At 44.0% G+C, this 20,154-nt stretch overlaps 1 protein-coding gene across 2 annotated transcripts in view; it reads left to right on the top strand.

Annotated features, from left to right (window-relative positions):
• LOC309554269 (ras-related protein Rab-24-like) overlaps window positions 1–19,871 on the top strand; it is a 50,587-nt gene extending 30,716 nt beyond the window's left edge. For both annotated transcript variants that reach the window (XM_082255912.1, XM_082255913.1), the window contains exons 8-9: window positions 16,999–17,061; window positions 19,087–19,871. In XM_082255912.1, the coding sequence (XP_082112038.1) occupies window positions 16,999–17,061; window positions 19,087–19,151 (128 nt within the window). In that variant the 3' untranslated portion in view covers window positions 19,152–19,871. The remainder of the gene's footprint in view (window positions 1–16,998; window positions 17,062–19,086) is intronic.
• Window positions 19,872–20,154: the final 283 nt, after the last annotated feature.

Genomic DNA, 20,154 nt, shown 5'->3' with positions numbered 1-20,154 from the left:
TGGTCAGGCTTGTAGCAGACGCCCCATGGAGACTTCCTCTCAGGGAGGATCTACTATCTACTTTCTCAGGGGCCAATCTTCCATCCTGCTTTACAGTCGCTGGCTTTGACGGCTTGGCTGTTGAAAGCCAGGTGCTGAGGGACAGGGGTTTATCTGCTTCAGTGATTCCCACTCTGCTTAAAGCAAGGAAGGCAACCTCCAGGAAGATTTATCATCGTACGTGGAGGTTGTACATTGCGTGGTGTGAGTCCCTTGGGACCCACCCTCGTTCCTGTTCGGAAGCTCGGATCTTGGCTTTCCTTCAACGGGGAGTTGATCAAAAGTTGGCCTTGAGTACTATCAAGGGTAAGGTCTCGGCCTTGGCTATTTTCTTCCAGAGACCATTGGCCGAGCATTTTCTGGTGCGTAGCTTCATCCAGGGGGTGCGACACTTGGTACCTCCGGTGCGACCTCCGCTACCGCCATGGGACCTTAATTTGGTGCTGTCGGTTCTCCAGAGGCCTCCCTCCCTCTGAGAATATTCAGGAGGTTCCCCTGCTTACCTTGTCCCAGAAGGTGGCTATCACTTCTGCGTGCAGGGTGTTGGAACTGGCGGCGCTGTCCTGTCGTTCTCCCTATCCGGTGGTTCACAGGGACAAGGTGGTACTTCAGCCGGATCTTTCTTTCCTGCCGAAGGTGGTTTCCAGTTTTCACTTGAATGAGGACATCGTGTTACCTTCCTTGTGCTCTAAGCCTAAACATCCTAAGGAATTTGCTCTGCATACCCTGGATGTTTGGGCAATCAGGGAGTATTTGGCGTCTACCCAGTCTTTTCACCAGTCTGACTCGCTCTTTGTGCTCACGGATGGCCCGAAGAAAGGGCTGCCTGCGTCTGCTGCGACTATTTCCAGATGGATCAGACAGACAGTAGTGCAGGCTTATTCCATTAAGGGTCGGGTTCCACCTTTCCCTGTCAAGGCGCACTCTACTTGGGCGCTTAGTGCTTCCTGGGCTTTTCGCCATCAGGCGTCAGTGCTTCAGGTGTGCAAGGCGGTGACTTGGTCGTCTGTTCACACCTTTACCAAATTTTATAAGGTGGATGTGATGGCATCTGCTGTTCCCACCCCTCCTTTGGGTACTGCTTTGGGACGTCCCTACTGATATGCATCAGAGGACTGCGTCCGTCAATGAACGATCGAGAAAACTGGATTTTTGACTTACTGTAAAATCCTTTTCTCTTAGGTTCATTGACGGACGCAGTACCCACCCCTCAAATTTTTTGCGTGGGTTGGTGTACTTTTTTTCTGACACTGCTTTGATACAAAACTGACATCCTATGCAGGAAGAGAGAGGGTATACCCCCAGGGACTGCCCATAGGCGTAGCCAGAAATTCTTTCTGCCTAGTGTCCTACTCCTGTAGGGGGCAGTATTACCCTACTGATATGCATCAGAGGACTGCATCTGTCAATGAACCTAAGAGAAAAGGATTTTAGGGTAAAAAAACTAGTTTTTCTTCATTTACAAATGTGATCGCAACTGTGGGGGAGAAGAACCTCCCACCTGCTGTCATGGGGGTGAGGACTGGTGATAAGCAACATGGTAAACCTTTAATATGTACCCCAATTTTATGGTGAAATATAAAAGCCAAGGTTGCACCGAGTAAATTGATACCTAACATGTCAAACCTTAAAGATGTCAGTACCCTATATTTTCCATAGGTGCTGCTTTAAAAGCCCCCTTCGGTCATCAGTTTGGTGTTATGAAGGAGATCTGGTGTTAGAATTATTGCTCTCATTCCGGCGTCCTCAGCAATATGGAACGTGTATCGCAATCAAAGTTTTCAGCCATAGGTGCCCCACTGCGCGTGTTTGCATTTGTACGTATAAAGGGAGGGGGGGGGGGCATGGTGTGCTTGAGTGGAACTTTAATATTTTACAATTAAAAATCAAATTTTTTTTATTCACTTTTTTTTCCCCATCAAATAGGGGACAGGTTCTCTTTAATGAGACATCCAGGGTCTAAAAGACCCTGCATGTTTTCTATGTGCTCCAGTGAATGTAATGCAATGCACATGGTACTGCATTACATTCTTTCCAATCCTTCATTGCCGGGGGGGAACTGTGAATGGGGACCCAGAAGTGAAAACTAGAAGGGGTGGAGAGTGGACGTGTCCGCTCTCCTTCCTCCCTGCACCTGCTATGCTGGTCCTGTGCCCCAGCACGAAACTTCTGGTGGCAATGACGACCTGAGGTTTGTCGAGCCCAGGAAAAGGGTATTCTTTTTTTTTTTTCCACTACCAGCAGGCCAAAGGTGGGGGGTTTAGGTTTAGTGGAATATCAGGGCTCTGAACAGTGGCAAGTCTCAACAGCAGGAGGGTTGACTTTTTTTTTTTTTTAATGAATTGCTATGATTAGCAGCTTGTCAGCCACCGATCATAGCTATTCATTTAATTAGCAAAGTCAGAAAGACCATTCGGATAGATGTTAATGGTCAACCATGAGCTTCTAACAGAGTGGGTAAGACATACGGACCTGGCCGGCTGCACTCTGTCCTGTGCCACCATGTGCCTTATGTCGGTGGCAACGAAAAGGTCTAAAAGGTATACTAAAGCGAACTTTTCACTACTAGAAAGCAAGAAATATCTCTATATGTTATACATTTTAAATGATTGAGGAATTAGTAGCTGTTTGGGATTTGTTCCTCTCACTTCCTCATCTGTTCACTTGACTTTAAAAAATATGCAGATAAACCTGTTAAGACTACGCGAGGAGGTCAAAGCTCACAGAGGTTGGCACTAACTAACTAACCACTCTTCCTGTTATGTGAAGGAAATGCTGATCAGTTATAAAGTAGTAGTTCTACTAATATGGGACATAGAATTTTGTATTTATAGAAATCAAAAGCCGGCACACGATCACTCCTTCTTATGAAATGTTATTTTGCACTGAAGCAGTTCCAACATCTTGGAAATGCTAACACGCTTCGGCCTAAGCCTTCCTCATAGCATACCAAACTAAGGAACCAGTAGAGCAGTTCTAAGACTTTTTGATATAATACTGCATTGTGTGAAGGAGAAACATCTTGCAATTTTCTAAAAGACTTCATGTTCACCTGTTATGAGAGCAATTTTGGACTATTATGCTGACCCTTAGGCGTCCATGTTCTGTAGAAAGTACATAGCTCGGGAAAGTCTCCCACTCTCTCTCTGGTTTTCTGACTCAGTCTACAAGCTAAAGTGTCAGTTTGATAGCAGGGCAGCTAGCAATTTCAGGAGAAGCCAGGAACAGCAGCCTCCATGTTTTTTGTCATGACGTGTCCTTTTACCTCTTAAGTTGGGTCAAAGCTAAGTAATTTAAATTAGAATTCTCAGTGGATTCAAAGAAAAGGCAGTTAGATGCAGTTATGAATTCATGTAAAAATATACAGGCATTTGAACAGGTAAACCTACGGATAAAATGCATATATGGGAGCAGGGGTGTTTTCTGGGTTGCAAATGATAAAATGGGAATGTTTCTAATTGCGCTAAATATTGGGCATTTCTTAACCCTTTTGCTGCTAGGGCTATTTTTGCCATTTTGTTTTTTTTCTTTTGCACACATGGCGTCAATTATTTTAGGCCTGAAGAATATGTAATTTTCTAAAACATTATATATTTTCTGAAAGCAGATACCCTAGGCCTAGAGAATAATATAGTGGTAGTTCTAATTTTTTATATTACACGATATTACCGCAAAGGTCTAGGAATTTCAAAATTTCAGTAGAAAAAAAAAAAAAGCCTAAAGGGCACACAAACGCAACAACTTACCAAATTCCTTTGGTAAAATGTACAGAGTAAATAGATACCAAACATGTCAAACCTTAGCCAAACCCAGCGTGGAAGCAATCGGGCGGCAGCGCAGATAACTGAATGCTTTCACTTGACAGGCAGGTAAATGTGTGGGAAAAAAAAAATCCACGCTGTCAGGTTCGTACAATGTACGGATCTGGCAGTTAAAGGGAGATAGTTACATAGGGGTTTATTTACTAAAGCTAGAGAGGGAAAAATTTAAAAATTTGTCACAGTTTTGCAGATAAACCAATCATCTTCCAGGTTTTATTGCTAAAGCTTAATTAAACAAGCTGAGGTTAGAAGCTGATTGGTTTTTATGCAGAATTGTGACTAATTTTTCCCTCTCTAGCTTTAGTAAACAAACCCCATAGAGTCTTGAGTTTATTTACATAGTATACAGTGACAAAAAGTTTTGAGACTGACAATTTCCTAATTTTCCCAAAAGTCTGCTGCTTCAGTGTTTTTAAATCTTTTTGTCAGATGTTACTTTGTTAAACTGAAGTATAATTACAAGCAAGCATTTCATAAGTCGCACAGGCTTTTGACAATTACATTAAGTTTTATGCAAAGAGTCAATATTTGAATTGTTGACCCTTCTTTTTTTTAAGAATTCTCTGCAATTTGCCCTGGCATGCTGCCAATCAACTTCTGGGCCACATCCTGACTAATGGCAGCCCTATCTTACATATTCAATGCTTGGAGTTCGTCAGAATGTGTGGCTCTTGAGGATTGACCACAGGTTCTCGTTGGGATTAAGGTCCAAGGAGTTTCCTAGCCGTGGACCCAAAATTTCAATTCATTATTAGTTTTGCCTTAGGGCAAGATGCTTCATCATGCTGGAAAAGGCATTGTTCCTCACCAAACTCTTCTTGGATGGTTGGAAGAAGTTGCTGTTGCAGGATGTTTTTGTACCATTCTTTATTCATGGCTGTGTTTTTAGACAAAATTGTGAGCCCACTCCCTTGGCTGAGAAGAAACCCCACACATGAATGGTCTCAGGATGCTTTACTGTTGGCATGACACAGGACTGATGGTAGCGCTCACCTTTTCTTCTCCGTTTTTTTTCCTGGATGCCCTAAACAATCAAAGGGTATTCATCAGAGAAAATTACTTTTTACCCCAGTACTCAGCAGTCTAGTGCCTGTACCTTTTGCAGAATATCAGTCTGTCCCTGATGTTTTTCCTGGAGAGAAGTTCCTTCTTGACAACAGCTCATCATCAAAAAGTCTTCACTTAATTGTGCAGATGCACTCACACCCATCTGCTGCCATTCCTGAGCAAGCTCTGCACTGGTGGTGCCCTGATCCCGCAACTGCATCAACTGTAGGAAATGGTCTGGTCGCTTGCTGGACTTTCATGGGCACCCTGAAGCCTTCTTTCCAAAATGCAGTAAAAATGTTTTTCATGGCAAAGAGAGACTTTGATCACTCATAACATTCTGGAGTGTGTATATATAATATTATATATATATATATACAAATTACCATCATAAAAATGGAGGCAGCAACTTTAAAGTTATTATTTGTGTCAATCTCAAAACTTTTGGCCATGGCTGTAGAATGAGAGTGTTTAATAGGGAATGTACAGCACAGTATGTGTGGAGGAACAAAGGAGGGGCCAGGCCACAACACTAGACATTGGGGCAGTGCTGTGATTGGCCCACCAAATGCAACCCCCCTCTTCCCGGCATTGACATGTTTCTGGGGGAAAAGAAACAGTGTTTCCCCACATTTGTTGTGCAGTGTTTGGGACTACAGTGGTCCCCACTTGCAAACAGGGAGGATACACCACCGTGTGGGAGCTATTATACCTGTTAAAGGATCTGTATGTTGTCTGTCCAGTCTGGAGATAATGACAACTAAATAGTGACAACTCCAGCTAATGTGAAGAGAGACTTGTTCCATTTATCAGAAAAGACTTTAAAAAAAAAGATACAGCAGTTATTTTTTTTTTCTTTTTGTAGGTAAACTCTAGTCATCTTATCAGCCTTTCCTTTAAAACATTCACTACACCAATATATAATATTGGTGGCCTGTCAGATTTTTATTTTTTCACTTGAATTTCGGGCTACTTAATCCCTGCTGTAGTGCACATTAGCTCCCAGGTTACATACAGTGGCAAGAAAAACCGGATTTTTGTAAGACCATACCGTAAAATCCTTTTCTCTGGAGTTCGACAGGCGCAACTCCATCTTTTTAGACCAATGGGTTATGCTCCTCCAATCAGGAATAGGCACTAGGCAGGAAAAACATTTAACCACTCCTATGGGGCTGTCCCTGCAGGCATAACCCAACACACTCTGCTATCAGCAAGCAGCTTAGTTGCAAGTAGTGTTAAGAATACAAAAAAAACCCCATTCACTCAGAAGTAGAGGGGCGGTTGCTGAGTCTGTCGAACTTCAGAGCAAGGGATTTTACGGTAAGTTCTTACAAAAATCCAGTTTTCTCTATCGTTCATCGACAGACGCAGCTCTATCTTCTTTAGACCAATAGGATGTTCCAAAACAGTATAATCTTGAGGAGGTGGGAAGATATCACAAGAAGATGTAATTCCCTGAAGGTTAAACCTAGCCAATCAGGTAACATGGAGCTCAATCAGGAACAACTGGAGCTCACCTTGAAAAAACATACACCCTCAAAGAGAAACAAAAAAATATTCTCTTTAAACAGCAGCCTGCAAAACCTTGCGGCCAAAGGAAGCATCGGAAGATGCCAACTTTGTAGAATTTTGTGAACGTATGCAAAGACGACCAAGTTCCCGCCTTGCAAGATTGCAGCACTAACGCCTGATGGCAAAAAGCTCAAGAGGCACTCCGCGCTCTAGTAGAATGCGCCTTCACTGGGAAAGGAGGAACCTGACCCTTCAGTGAATAAGCCTGTACCACCGTCTGTCTGTCAATTTTTTTTTTTTTTTTTTTTCGAGGTCCTTCGGTAAGAACAAAAAGTTTCTGATTTTCTAAAATACTTAGTGACCTCCAGTAAACCCTGATTGCCTGCACCACAGCCAAAGAATGCAATGCCATTTCCTTGGAATGCTTGGGCTTAGGACAAAGTGAAGGCAGGACAATCTCTTCATTGAAATGAAATTTAGAAACCACCTGAGGAAGAAATTACCGATTTAGGTCAGAGTATCACTTTATCTCTGTGAACCCCCAGATAAGGTGAACGGCAGGACCACTTTGCCAATTCAGATACTCTGCAGGCAGAAGTAATAGCCACCAAAAAGGCAACCTTCTGAGACAAGGCAGGCAGAGTAATCTTTCCAATGTTCTCAAAGGGAGATTTTTGAAGAACAGATAATACCAAATTCAGATCCCATGGAGGTAACGGGGATCGCCTTGGGGGAGCCATATGGTGAATCCCCTGAATAAAAGTGCGAATCGGGGCATGCGTAGCTAAGGGGCATTGGAAAAACACAGCCAGAGCCGACGCTTGGCCTTTGATATTGACCAAAGCTGTTCAACACCTTTTGAAGGAAAGTCAAAACCCTAGTAACCGAGAACAAGTGAGGGTGCACCTTCAATGATTCACACCATGAAAAGTAAGATTTTTCATGCACAATGATAGATCTTCCTGGAAGTAGACTTCCTGGCCTTCAGTAGTGTAGGAATCACTGAATCAGAAAACCTCTATCCTTCAATACCTGGCTTTCAACAGCCATGCCGTTAAAGCCATTGACTGTAAAGCAGGATGGAAGATCGGTCCTTGAGACAGCAAATCTTCCCTGAGAGGAAGTCTCCAGGGAGCATCAGCAACCAACTTTATCAAATCTGCGTACCAAGACCAGCGAGGCCAGTCTAGGGCCACCAGAATGACCGGAATCCCTTCCACTTCTATCCTGTGAAGAAGCTTCGGCAGAAGTTTTAGTGGAGGGAACGCATTGATCAGCCGATACCGACTCCAAAGAGCCATCAGTGCGTCTGTGGCGTCAGCCAGAGGATCCCGAGACCTGGCTACAAACCTCTGAACCTTCTTGTTGAGTCGAGAAGCAAACAGTTCAACGTCGGGTGTCCCCCACCGGACACACAGGAGATGAAAACACCTCTGGGTGTAGGGACCAATCCCCCCCTGATCCAACACCTGACGACTCAGGTAATCCGCTTGCCAGTTCTCCACACCTGGGATGTGCATAGCAGAGAGGGCTGGAACAAACTTTTCCTCCCAATCCAGGATTTCGGCCACCTCGCGGGCCGCCAAGACACTCTTGATGCCCCCATGATGATTGGATGTAAGCCACGGCCGTGGCATTGTCTGATTTGAATCCGGACCGGACAATCTTGCTGACTATTTGTCCAGGGGCTCCGGCAAAGCTTTATCGCTCTGAGCTCAAAAATATTTTATTGGAAGTTTTGGACTTTTCTACTGTCCATGACCCTTGGGCACAGAACTTCCCCAGCCTGACAGGCTGGCGTCTGTGGTTACCACCGTCCAATACAACAAAAGTGAAGACTTTGTCCTGGCGTAGTGCTAACGAGTGAAGCCACCATAGAAGAGCAGTCTGCGTGTTGTGACTCAACCGAATCAAAGCGTCCTAGGACTTTGGATCTTTGTTCCATTTGACGAGAATCTCCCTTTGTAAGGGTCTCGTGTGACACTGAGCAAACTGACCTGCCTCGAAGGTTGACACCATCAGACCCAAGGCCACACAGAGGACAGATTGCTTGCCAACCGCAAACGGATTGCCCCCTGTAACCTTGGTAAAGACCCTAAGGGGTAGAGGCGAGACCAAAGGGTAATGCTACAAATTGATAATGCTCCTCTCCTACAGCAAAGCAAAGAAAACGCTGGTGTCCAGCGTAGATGGGGACATGTAGATTTGCGTCCTTGATATCTATAGAGGCCAAAAATTCTCCTTGGTGTAGAGACACCACTACCGTTCGAATGGATTCCATTCAAAATGTCTGTACCTGGGTTCACCTTGAGGTCCAGAATTGGATGTACTTTGCCTACTTTTCTGGGCACAGTAAACAGGTTTGAAAAGAATCCCTGAAAGCATTCCCGAGAGGGAACCGTCACTATCACCCCTTGCTCCTGCGTGCCGAAGGCATGAAGAGGCCGCCAGTGTGCTGAAAAATAAGGGCCCGTCTATTACGCGGTGACTCGCCCTCAGCAGGTTCCAACAAGGACCCAAATAGGCGGTCCCCCATAAAGGGGAGATCTGTAGATCCTTTTTAGAAGCCTGGTCCCCAGACCAGCTTTTTAGCCACACCAAGTGTGGTTACCATTATTGCGTTTAGAACAGTGCCACTGACGTGTGACAATTTTGTCACAGTAGGCGGGAAAAGGGAGTAACCCTTGCCGCCTTTAGGGAATCCGCGGGCTCCGAGGGAACCGACGCCCCATGTTAAAATTTTCTGCATCCATACAATCAGTGCATCCTCCAGTGCTCTTGCATGCGCATGTGCACTAAAAAAAGGAATCATCCTCACTGCAGAGCACCCGAAGTGCGTGGACGCAGACCCATTAGAGTCGCTATATGCTAAACTCACCCTGGGAGCATACCAAGCAGGGTAGGTCGCTGAAGGCAGTCCGCAAGGAGATGCTGGCTAAAGACCATAAATGACATAAGAGGACACAACCCCCTATAAAGGGGAAGAGGGGGCCAGACGTGACAGACGCGCAGGCAGAGTACCCTCACAGAACAATGTTCCCACAGCGCCCCCCGGTTTAAGGGGGGGTGCCAGACAGTCCATATGTCCACCCCCCTGAGGAGGAGGAGGGGCAGGGCAAGGGCGGATGCCCATCTGCTGCTCTATCACCCTGGTCAGCAGCTCGGTCAGCCAGCCTCGGGCAGGCCCCAAAGCCGCGGCCTAAATTTGGGGCCCAATCCGATCGCGGGTCCGCCGTCAGCTCTTATCACTTTGATCAGCCGCTTGGACAGCCTGACATGGTACCCGGACAGCCGTGAGAAGGCCGCAAGCTGCGGCCTCAATTTTCAGCCCAATCTGGCCGCGTGAGTCGATCCGTCGGCATCCGCGGGTCAGCTCAGTCAGGCACTTTGGACAGCCAGGCATGGTACCTGGACCGCGAGTAGGCTTGCAAGCCGTGGCCTAAATTTTTGGCCTGATCCGCCTGTGTGAGGTGATTTGTCGGCATCCTCCGGTCAGCCCAGTCAGGCACTTCGAATAGCCTGGCATGGTACCCGGACAGCTGCGAGTAGGCCGCAAGTTGCGGCCTCAATTTTTGGCCCGATCCAGATATGTGAGGTGCAGACCCGTGGATGAAGAAACAGCCACTAAAGCCTATAACCGCTGCAGGGAGCCCAAAAGACATCTGCCCCAGTAACTAATCCCCAGGGGGCCAGGAACTTGCTCAAGACCCCCTGTGCAATCTGGTCAGCAACAACCGCATCCATCCCCCCCTTACTGGATCAAGTGGCAAAGCCAGCTCCTACCTAACCCCTGGGGGGGGGGGGGGCGTGGGGGTAGGATGGAGCCAAAAGACCACCATGACTGTTAATGAATGGAATGGGATCAAATGGGAATGGAAGAGAACCCGGGGGTCTGACCATCCCAAGGAGGGGTCCACGTCCACCCCAAGACCGTCAGAGGTTTTGGGGGGACAATCTACTCACCATACCAGGTGGGCGCCACAACGAAACAGAACACCTCCCACCCGGGATAGGGGTGCTGTCAGCCAGGGGGAAGCTGCGACTCAGGGTGTTCCAGGTCATCGCATCCCAGCGAGACGGTCCACTCGCAGGCTCGTCCCCATCCGTTGGGGCACAGTTGTGGCGAGGCCTAGTTCTGGACTATAACTTACTCATGCTCGCTGGCCAGGCTGGGAGACCTTAAGGATCTGGAAACCACAGCCGGCTGTTGCTTGTAGTTCCTCCTGGATCTTGGTCTTTCAGGAACTAACTTGTGTAAACACTAAAAAATACCAACTAACACAAATTTCCCTGTTTAAAAACTAAGACCGAAGTCCCAGCAGGGAGCTAGGTCCTATTCCTAAAATTAAGCAGAAACAAACTGTTTGCTGATAGCAGAGTGTGTGTGTGGGGGGGTATGCCTGCAGGGACAGCCCCATAGGCATGGTTAAACTTTTTTCCTGCCTAGTGCCTATTCCTGATTGGAGGAGCATAACCCATTGGTCTGAAGAAGATGGAGCTGCGTCTATCGATGAACGATAGAGAAAAGGTTATGAACCCCCTGAAATTAATTGGTTTTCTGCAGTAATTTGCCATCAAATGTGATCTGATCCTCCTTGAATTTGTGACAATAGACACGCACAATATGCTTAACTTTTGTTGTTCGATTTCCTTTAGATTTACCTTCAATTATGCAGTTCAAGGACCTGCCTGACTGCATACAAATTGAATGTGTTTAGGTTTAACCTCCATATTATATGGTTTTGGTAAATCTAAAGAAAATTGTATAGTGTGTATCGAGCTGTAAGCTGACAACCAACAACTCTAATGTCCTGTGTCTTGAACACACCCAATAAACATTGAAAAAGATTGAGGAATAAAGTTAGTGAACCCATAGCCTAATTACTTTTAATAAAAGCTAATTGGTGGTGTTGGTAGTTTGCACACATGGAGAAAAAAAAAACAAACCAACACATACTTGCCTGGGGTTATATAGGTACATAGTCTGGTTGAAAAAAAAAAAAGTCCACCCAGTTCATGCCACGGTGAGGGGAAAAAAAGAAAAACACTTCCATCTACATAATCCTATACCCATGGCTGATCCAGAGGAAGGCAAAAACAAACCCTGCAAAGCATGATCCAATTTGCTCCTTCCTGATTCCCCAAGAGGCAATCTAAAATACCCAGGATGAACTTTACCTACAAATAATAGTATCCAGGTATATTTTGTGCAGAATCTAGGCCTTAAAAAAAAAAATGCCCCCTTGCCCTCTGTGATGACCTGAAAGTAAGTAACTCCCCACCAAGTTCACTATATGGTAGGGCTGCAACTAACGATTAATTTGTCTGTCGACTAATCTATCGATTATTTTTACGATTAGTCGACTAATCTAACGATTATTTAAATTTTTTGTTTTTTTGCTTAATCTAGTGTTCTTTCTTTGATTAGTTAAATAATCCTTTGAATAACTTTACAAAAAATTATACGTACAACTTCTAATATAATATTTCAACTTTTATTAAAGTTTTTCCAAAAAATACTTCAGTGTGGTTGAAGTTTCAGTGGCAAAAATAAAATGTAAACAACACTTTAACATCAGGCAGGAATAATGCCATTAATTCAAAACCAAAAGCATTCAAAATGCCATATAAATTATAAAGCACTGCAGTGCTCAACAACACTAACTTGTGCAACTGTGCAAAAATACAAGAGACACATAAAGTGCCAAACACTTTAGGGCATCAGGCATGAAAAATGCCATATCTGCCTAACACTTTAACTTCTTTAAACTACAAGTCAGCTCTCTGCCTTCAGGTAATCTTTTGCTGTATTGGCCATTATTTTTGGCCATTACTTTTGCACAGTGTTGAGCAGTGCTTTTGTTGGACTAGTTGGCTCCTTTAAAACTTGGTTACTTTTTAGGTATGTTTTCCATATACAGTGTTTGACCAGTATTTTTTTGGTGTGTGTGTTACTTGTAAATGTAAAACATACCTAAAAACTAACAGTTTTAAAGGAGCCAAGTCCAACAAAAAGCAAGCACCGCTCAACACTGTGCAAATTATAATGGCCAATACTGAGGAAAGATTACCTGAAGGCAGCCAACAGCCATCTTGTAGTTTAAAGAAGTCCAACAATACAACCCAAGAGAGTGCAATAGGTACAGGTTGGGGGCCTGTACCTATAATATAGCATTGCAATGGAGGAAGGTTAGCATATCGACATGCTCTGCAGTTAGGCTTGCTCTTTTTTAGTCACAATGTTGCCAGCAACTGAGAAAAGCCTTTCAGATGGGGTTGATGTTGCAGGCACACACAAGTAACTCTTTGCCAGCATGGCCAAGATGGGAAACCTCCCTTCATTTTCCTTCCACCATTTCAGTGGATTGTCTTCCTTTGGAATGGCCTGCTCACTAAAGTACATGTGTATCTCATTCCTCACAACTTCACTGTGAATTTCTGGATCTTGGATGTGACCAGTGTCATCCTCACCATTACTGTGGTGTTCATCTGAATCTGAACCGAGCAAAGAGTCCAACATAGACACTTGCCTCTTTTCTGAAAGTTTCATGTCTGGACTCATTGCACTGGCTGACTGAACCTGTTCCTCACATTGACGTTGATGTGTTTGCTCTTCCTCATATCTTCTTTTCTCTTCAAGAGCAAGAGCTTGGACCTTGAGGTGAACTTTTAAACTATCCTCTGCTGCCAGGAATTTTAGCTTGCGGAATCTGGGGTCCAGGGCTGCTGCAATAAGACATATATTTTCTCCTCCGTCATCTCTGAATTTAGTTTCCCTCTCCCATCTTGTGGTCATCTCCTGTGCAGCAACATTTTGGAAAGCCTTGACTGCCGCTATCTCGCAAATTGTGCTCTGTATGGATTTCTGGAGGCCTTTTACCAAAGGAGGTAGAGCGGAACCAGTCACATAGGACTCTCCACTCAAGAAAACAGTAGCACACTCAAAAGGCTTCAAGACTTGTTCCACTTCCTCAAGTAAGCTCCACTGATAATGTTTTAAATCCAGGAAGCGCTTCCCTCGTGGTGTGACATCAGGATCGGAAAGTGTGGCAGTCACAGGCCACCTCTGTTCAAGCAGGCGACTGATCATGTGTAAAGTACTGTTCCATCTTACAGATACATCATTTATTAGTGCATGATCAGGGGTACCCATTTGTTGTTGCTTTGCTTTAAGCTTTGTAGTGGCCAGCTCACTTTTTTTAAAATGTTCCACAAGGCACTTCGCAGCCCTCAGTGTCTTGCTGATCTGGGGATCCCTCAGGGCATGGTTGACAACTAGCTGCAATGTATGACCAGCACACCTGAGAGAAGAGATGCCAGGATGCTTTTCTTCCAAAATACACAGAGCAGCGACAACATTTGAAGCATTATCATGAACAACTGCAATTACATTGGCCATGGATATCTCAAACTTCTCAGCTGCTTTTTCCACCCAGTTAGCAATGTTTTCAGCTGTGTGGCGATCTTCAAGTGGCATAGTGGTCAGATTGTAGGATGTAAGCTTCCAGTCTTCATTAATGAAGTGGCATGTGACACCCAAGTATGCCTCTGTGGCAATACTGGTCCATGCGTCTGTGGTGAGAGCTATTTTGGATTTGACATCTTTGATTGACGCTTTCAATCTTTCAAAATTCTCCTCATATTTCCTCTCCATCAGCTTCGTGAAATGGGACCTGGAGGGAAGTGTGTATCCTGGGTAAAATGTGCTGATCATCTCACGAAATCCTTGACCGTCTACAATAGAAAGAGGTCTCATATCTTTTACAATCATGTTGAGTATGCTATTGGTAAGTGTAATGGCCACTTGGGGTGTGCAAGCAGTGACATCCTTTTTATGAAAGTAGAAATCTTGTACACAGCTTTGCCTCTTCCTGAGGAAAAACAACAATAATAATAATAATAATTAATAACATTACCAATTTACACATCTATGAATGCTCAGCCTCAACGCTAACAATATTAATTGTATTTTTTCTAGTAGAATTTTGAGATATCCATGGCCAATGTTGTAATTAATAATGCTGCAGAGTGCAGTCACAGTCAAAATAGCTCTCAGGTGTGCTGGTGGTCATGGTCAGATCATTGCACTTGTTGTCAATCATGACCTGAGGGATCCACAAGACAGACACTGAGGGCTGCAAATGCAAAATGCCTTGTAGTCCATTTAAGAAAAGTGAGCTGGCCCGGCCTAAGCAATCATCAGCTAGCAATGCATTAATTATATTGTTGAAATTAGTAGTACTAGTACTTACAAAGATGGCTCGTCCTTTGTGGTCAGTGCGCCAGGATGCTTTCTTCTGAGGTGCTCATGCATAGCAGTTGTGCTGCCGTGGTATGCCATTTCACTTTTGCAAAGGGAACAGAGGACCATTTTCTTTGGCCTCTGCTGAAAGTATTCCCATACCCTTGATGACCGTGATCGGGCTCTCGCTGTCTTTTGTGCTGGTGGTGTGCTGCTGGAACTGCTGCTGGAAGCCTTTTGTACTCTGCGGCTGGACGTGGAACCGCTGCTGCTGCTGGCTTTTTCTCCCCCAGGATCAGATGTCGCCATTACCGCTGCTGTTCCGCTATTTTAATGCAACTCGCGCGAGATGCGTGTGACGCCACGTGCTGACGCGTCGACGCTTTTTTCGCACGTCGACGATTTTTTGTAGTCGACTACGTCGACGCGTCGTGGCAGCCCTACTATATGGACCCCTTATATATATTTGTACATGTTGATCATATCCCCCTTGATCTCTTCTTCTCCAGAGAGAATATATTTCAGTTCCTCTAATTCCTTGCTCCCCCCCCCCTCCCCAGTATGTATGATGCATTCAGGTGGATGCAATATCACCCCCCCTCTACAACAAGAACTAAGTGATCAAAGACTGCTGATTGCTCAGTTCTCAGGCTTTGGTGAGCAGAGGGCTTGTGACTAAGTCATCGGCTCTCTGGTCTGCCCCTAAAGCGCTCACTAGAGCACTGGGCTCTGTAGGGGAAGGGAGCAGCTGGCTCCGCCTCTCAGCAGCATGCTTGAGAGGCTGAGTCAGCTGCTGGTCAGGCATCTGGGGGGGATTAAAGTTGGGATCGCTACAAAGTCTAGACGGGGTGACGTCAACCAACAGTGGTTTTTATAGCCCACTGTTGGCTGAATACGGGTCGTAGGAGTGCAGAGCAAAGTGCAATCCTGTTATCCCAAGGAGAAGTATGGCTAAAAAGCGGCCCTGAATTTGGAGCTACTTAGAGTGCTAAAGGACATTTAGATATTAGGGTTGCTGTTCATAAGAAGCATCTGCTAATGTTACCCATGTCTCTCAAAAAGGAGCACTCTCAAGACCTATGATCAAGTGTAGTTGATCTGCATAAGGCTGGAAAGGGATGAAAAGCAATCTCAAAGTGTTTAGGCATCCATTATTCAACAGACAAATTATCTATAAATGGTGATAGTTTAGTACTGTGGCTACTCTTCCTAAAAGTGGGTGCTCAGCCAAGATGAATCCCAAGGCACAACCCAGAATCCTCAATGAGGGAAAAAGGGCACAGCATACCAACATCAAAACATTATCCCAATGGTGAAGTGTGGTGGAGAGAACATCATGATTAAGGCTTGCTTTTCTGCCTCAAGACCTGGACCACTTACCATCATCCAAGGGAAAATTACTTCCCAAGTTTACCAAAATAATCTACATGAACATGTCGGGGTGGCGGTCCGCTCATTGAAGCATAGAATTTGACTGATGCAGCAGGACAATGACCCTAAGCATTAAAGTGAATCCACCACAGACTGGTTTCAGAAAAAGAAAATGCATCCATACCATAACCCATGAGGATGCAGACATCCCACAAATGTGTCTAAGCTGAAGCAGTTTTGTAAAGCAAAATGGCCAAAAATCTCTCCTGAACGTTGTGCAGATCTGATCCAGGACTACCGAAAGTGCTTGCTCAAAGTCACTGCTGCCAAATGAGATTTGACCATCTTTTAACTCCAAGGTTTCTGTTACTTTTTCTTTCAGCACTATGAATGTTGAATGGATGTGTTCAATAAAGAGACGAGTACCTAGAATGATTTGTGTTATCAACTTAAGCACATCGTGTTTGCCTATTTTTGTGATTTAGGTCACGGTGTTTAGATCCCATTTTATGGAAAATTACAGCAGAAAACCACCAGTTCCAAGGGTGTCACATACTTTCTTTTGCCATTGTACCAGCAGGAGGAGTAAGCTGAATTAATGTCTCTTTCCTGTCCAGTCAGCAGCCCAAACTGTGCTGGTCAAGAACCAGGCTGTACTCTTTGATATACAAGATTTACAAATCCGGCAGGTAGAACACTTCCCTTTTACAATTCTGCATTATAAGGTTTTTAGTGCTAGGTCGTCAAAATGCTGAGGATTGGTTAAAATGGGGGAAAAAAAATAAAATTTAGATTTTCCATTTAGCAAACATTTTATTGCATCTGCTGCCTTTTTGCATTCTGTACACTTTAGGACAGACTAGAGTTCTGTATTTGTATACAGTTAGTAAAAAACTTTTGTGATTGCACTGCTCTTCTCTTACATCTGCATTTTGTGTGTGTTTTTTTTTTTTTTTTTTAAACCAGATGAACTGTTTCAGAAGGTTGCAGAAGACTTTGTGAACTACAGCAGTTTTCAAGTTCATACAGGTAGGTTAAACAGTGAAATATTTCCCATATCAAGTGCCTCTAAGGCAGATGGAGTATCAAAGTTTAGTGGACAAATCGAGACTTTAGTGAAGGTCCTGGAGAAGTTAACCTGATCCTAGGTCAGCATTTCTCAACTTTTTTTTTTTTTTTAAGAGGTTGTAAACTCAAAAAAAAAAAAAAAACCCTGTAAGACAAAGGCATAATGAGCTGGTATGCATCGCATACTAGCTTATTATGAAATACTTACCTCGGTTCACACTACCGCAACCAGAAGGTGGCCCCATGAAGGACCGACTTTTTAGTTTGACTTTGAAGAGAATTAAATGATAGGCGACTTTGTCTGTGGGGAATGCCTGGCTAATCTTTTTCTTCTTCCTGGAAAGTCTGATCAGTCGCTTGAAAATAGATAAGGATCTGACTTAGAGGCGACTCCCATTGAAGTCTATGTGCACAAGTCGGATAGAGGTCGCCTTGAAGCAGTACAGGAACCTTTTCTGAAGTCGGAGCGACTTCAGTGGTGCATATTAAGACGGCTCTTATTCATTTACATTAAATTTGTAATGACAAGAGACTTGGACGACTTGAGGGCACACAAGTCGGAGTAGTGTGAACCGGCTCTTAAATGAAGCCCCTGCAGTGCCGCCCACTCAGCAGTGACACGGCCGACATGTTCGGCCGTCCTGCTTCCTGGTTTGTGTCCTCCGGCCATCTGATTGGCCGGAGGCACGTTGACGTTCACGGCACAGGGCTCTGAAGGAACAGCACAGGTGGCCGTTCCTTCAGCGTGCATGCACCGATGACGTCATCGGCTGCATGAAAAGTAAATATCTCCTAAACGGTGCAAGTTTAGGAGATGTATACAGTACCTATAGGTAATTCTATAATAAGGCTTACCTATAGGTACAAGTGATGAGTGTGTTTACAACCTCTTAAAGTAAAGGCACCCTTTAGAATTGTGAACTTTCTTGGTGCGCATCAGGAGGTACATCCAGGCACACATGAATTTCTTTTTTTTTTTTTTTTTTTTTTTTGCGTTTCAGTGCGTCACATTTTTTTTAATGGGCTTAAGAATTATTGGCACCTGCCTGGGTCTGCAAAAGGTAGCACATTTTTGTGCTGTGCAGGAAAACATGCAGTTTTAACTGCATTACTGCACTGCAGCTAGTGTGAACATGCCCTAAAATATAGGCACTGTTCAGTGTTCTGTAGTCGTCTCCCACTGTAGGGAAGCAGCAGTCTCATTGTAGAGGTCTGACTGGCCTCTTACTCAATCAGACCTATAACCATATTGGTTTGCAGATCACAGTGCAAACTGTAAAATGGTGTAGGAATCTTATCGCATAGGTGTGAACACCCATGTGATCTGATTTCAGTGTGAACCAAAAAAGGGTCCTGTATAATTTTGGTGCAAATGCGATGAGATTTCAACCATACATTTTGTATGGCTGAAATTGCATCGCACAGACATTGCATGTGATCTGCACAGCAATATAGTGCGAATCACATGCCATGTCTGGCATTGCATTAGTGTGAACCTGCACTTAAACTGTAAGACTTTTACACACTTTTTTTTTTTTTTTGATATGCCTGAAATGTATTTAGTTGGTTTAAACTTAAATTGTAACTAAAAGATAATATACTTCTTATCTAAAAGTCCAGGTCCCATGCGCTGGCATCTTCTCCCTAGGTATTTCCATTGGCTTACAGAGGATGATGTAATTAGTGTGCATGCGCAGAAGTCAGTCATCATAGCACACAGAGGCCGTGCTGGTGATGTGAGCTGCATATGCACAGCTCAGTTTACATGCTACAGCGGACTGAAAGCAGTGTCGTAGGTGTATTTTTTTTTTTTTTTACAGAAGAGACAGTGCAAGTCTCTTCTGCAATCGCAGCATACCTGCTTGCAGTCTTTAGTAAAATGACATCAGTTCCTCTTACAGTTCAATTGGGCTTTCATTTAAACTAGACCTCAGTTTTCTTGTAAACCATTTTAACAATCTTCTACATTGTTCCCCACCTGCACAGAGCCTAAAGGAGTGGACTTGACACAAAAGAGAGATGTTACTTCATATGCCTGCTGCCATCACTAGAGAAGAAATATGCCTGTGGCCTGAACATCTTCCTTCTCTTGGACTGTCTGTGCTATATTTTGTTTTTCCTCCTTACAAGCATTGACAAGGACTTATGCTCATTGGTTTGAAGATGTCATGCCTGTTTTTGGGAATGATTACCTTCCAGGTATTCTCTATATGCGACAGATGCACAATAACTGATATAGCATAAAAGTGACAGCAAGCACGAAGGAACTGCTGAAATAAACATGGATGTGCTTCCCTGGCATTATTCCAAAGTAAAATCCCTTTCCTCATTTAAGTAGTAGTGGGTTATGAAGGATTTCACACTGCAAAAGTGGTTCATACACTTGGTTCCAAAAGGAACCGCTTGTTAATATTAAAAAAAAAACTTATTTTTTTGAGGAATGCTTTTCCTTTATCGGAGAGAAAATAAACTAGTTATAAAGCCCTACAGTTCAGTGGGAGACCTTCCATTGCACACATTATCAGCTTGCACTCTTCTGTACATAAATGCAGTATGCCTAAAATGTTGTGACTACTGAACTGCAGCATTCACCAGTGACTCAAACACTAGCTACGCTACAGTAGCACTAAATACAATGTTTTTAAACTTGTAAACCTGCTAAGCTACCCCAGTCATGACATCTCATTTTTACAGTTCTATGTGAAGAAGGTATTTTTAAACTATGATCTGTTGATTTATTTTGTTCAGAAATAAAATCAACTTAGTAAGAATTTTTTGTGTTGACTCATTTTAAGTGTGGTCTTCAACTGTAATGTTTTATTTTTAGTCGCACTGCTTAACAGGCTATCATCAACTTTTATTTAAAAAAATGCACAATTTTGGATACTGGATATAGGGTACAATGCCAGGCTCCTGCAGACTCTTCCTTCAGCTCCCTGGCCACAGCTTTAAGTGGGGCGCTTTCACATAAGCATTGAAAATAGGCAGCTGGGTAATGTTTTCAACACTTCCCAAACACGCTTATCAATGGGACTCAAAATTATTACAATAGAG

The sequence above is a fragment of the Pelophylax lessonae genome (assembly GCF_965119305.1).
Source record: "Pelophylax lessonae genome assembly, chromosome: 4".
Lineage (NCBI taxonomy): Eukaryota > Metazoa > Chordata > Amphibia > Anura > Ranidae > Pelophylax > Pelophylax lessonae.
The sequence above is the reverse complement of the archived record's forward strand: the minus strand, read 5'-3'. Positions and strand labels throughout refer to the sequence as shown.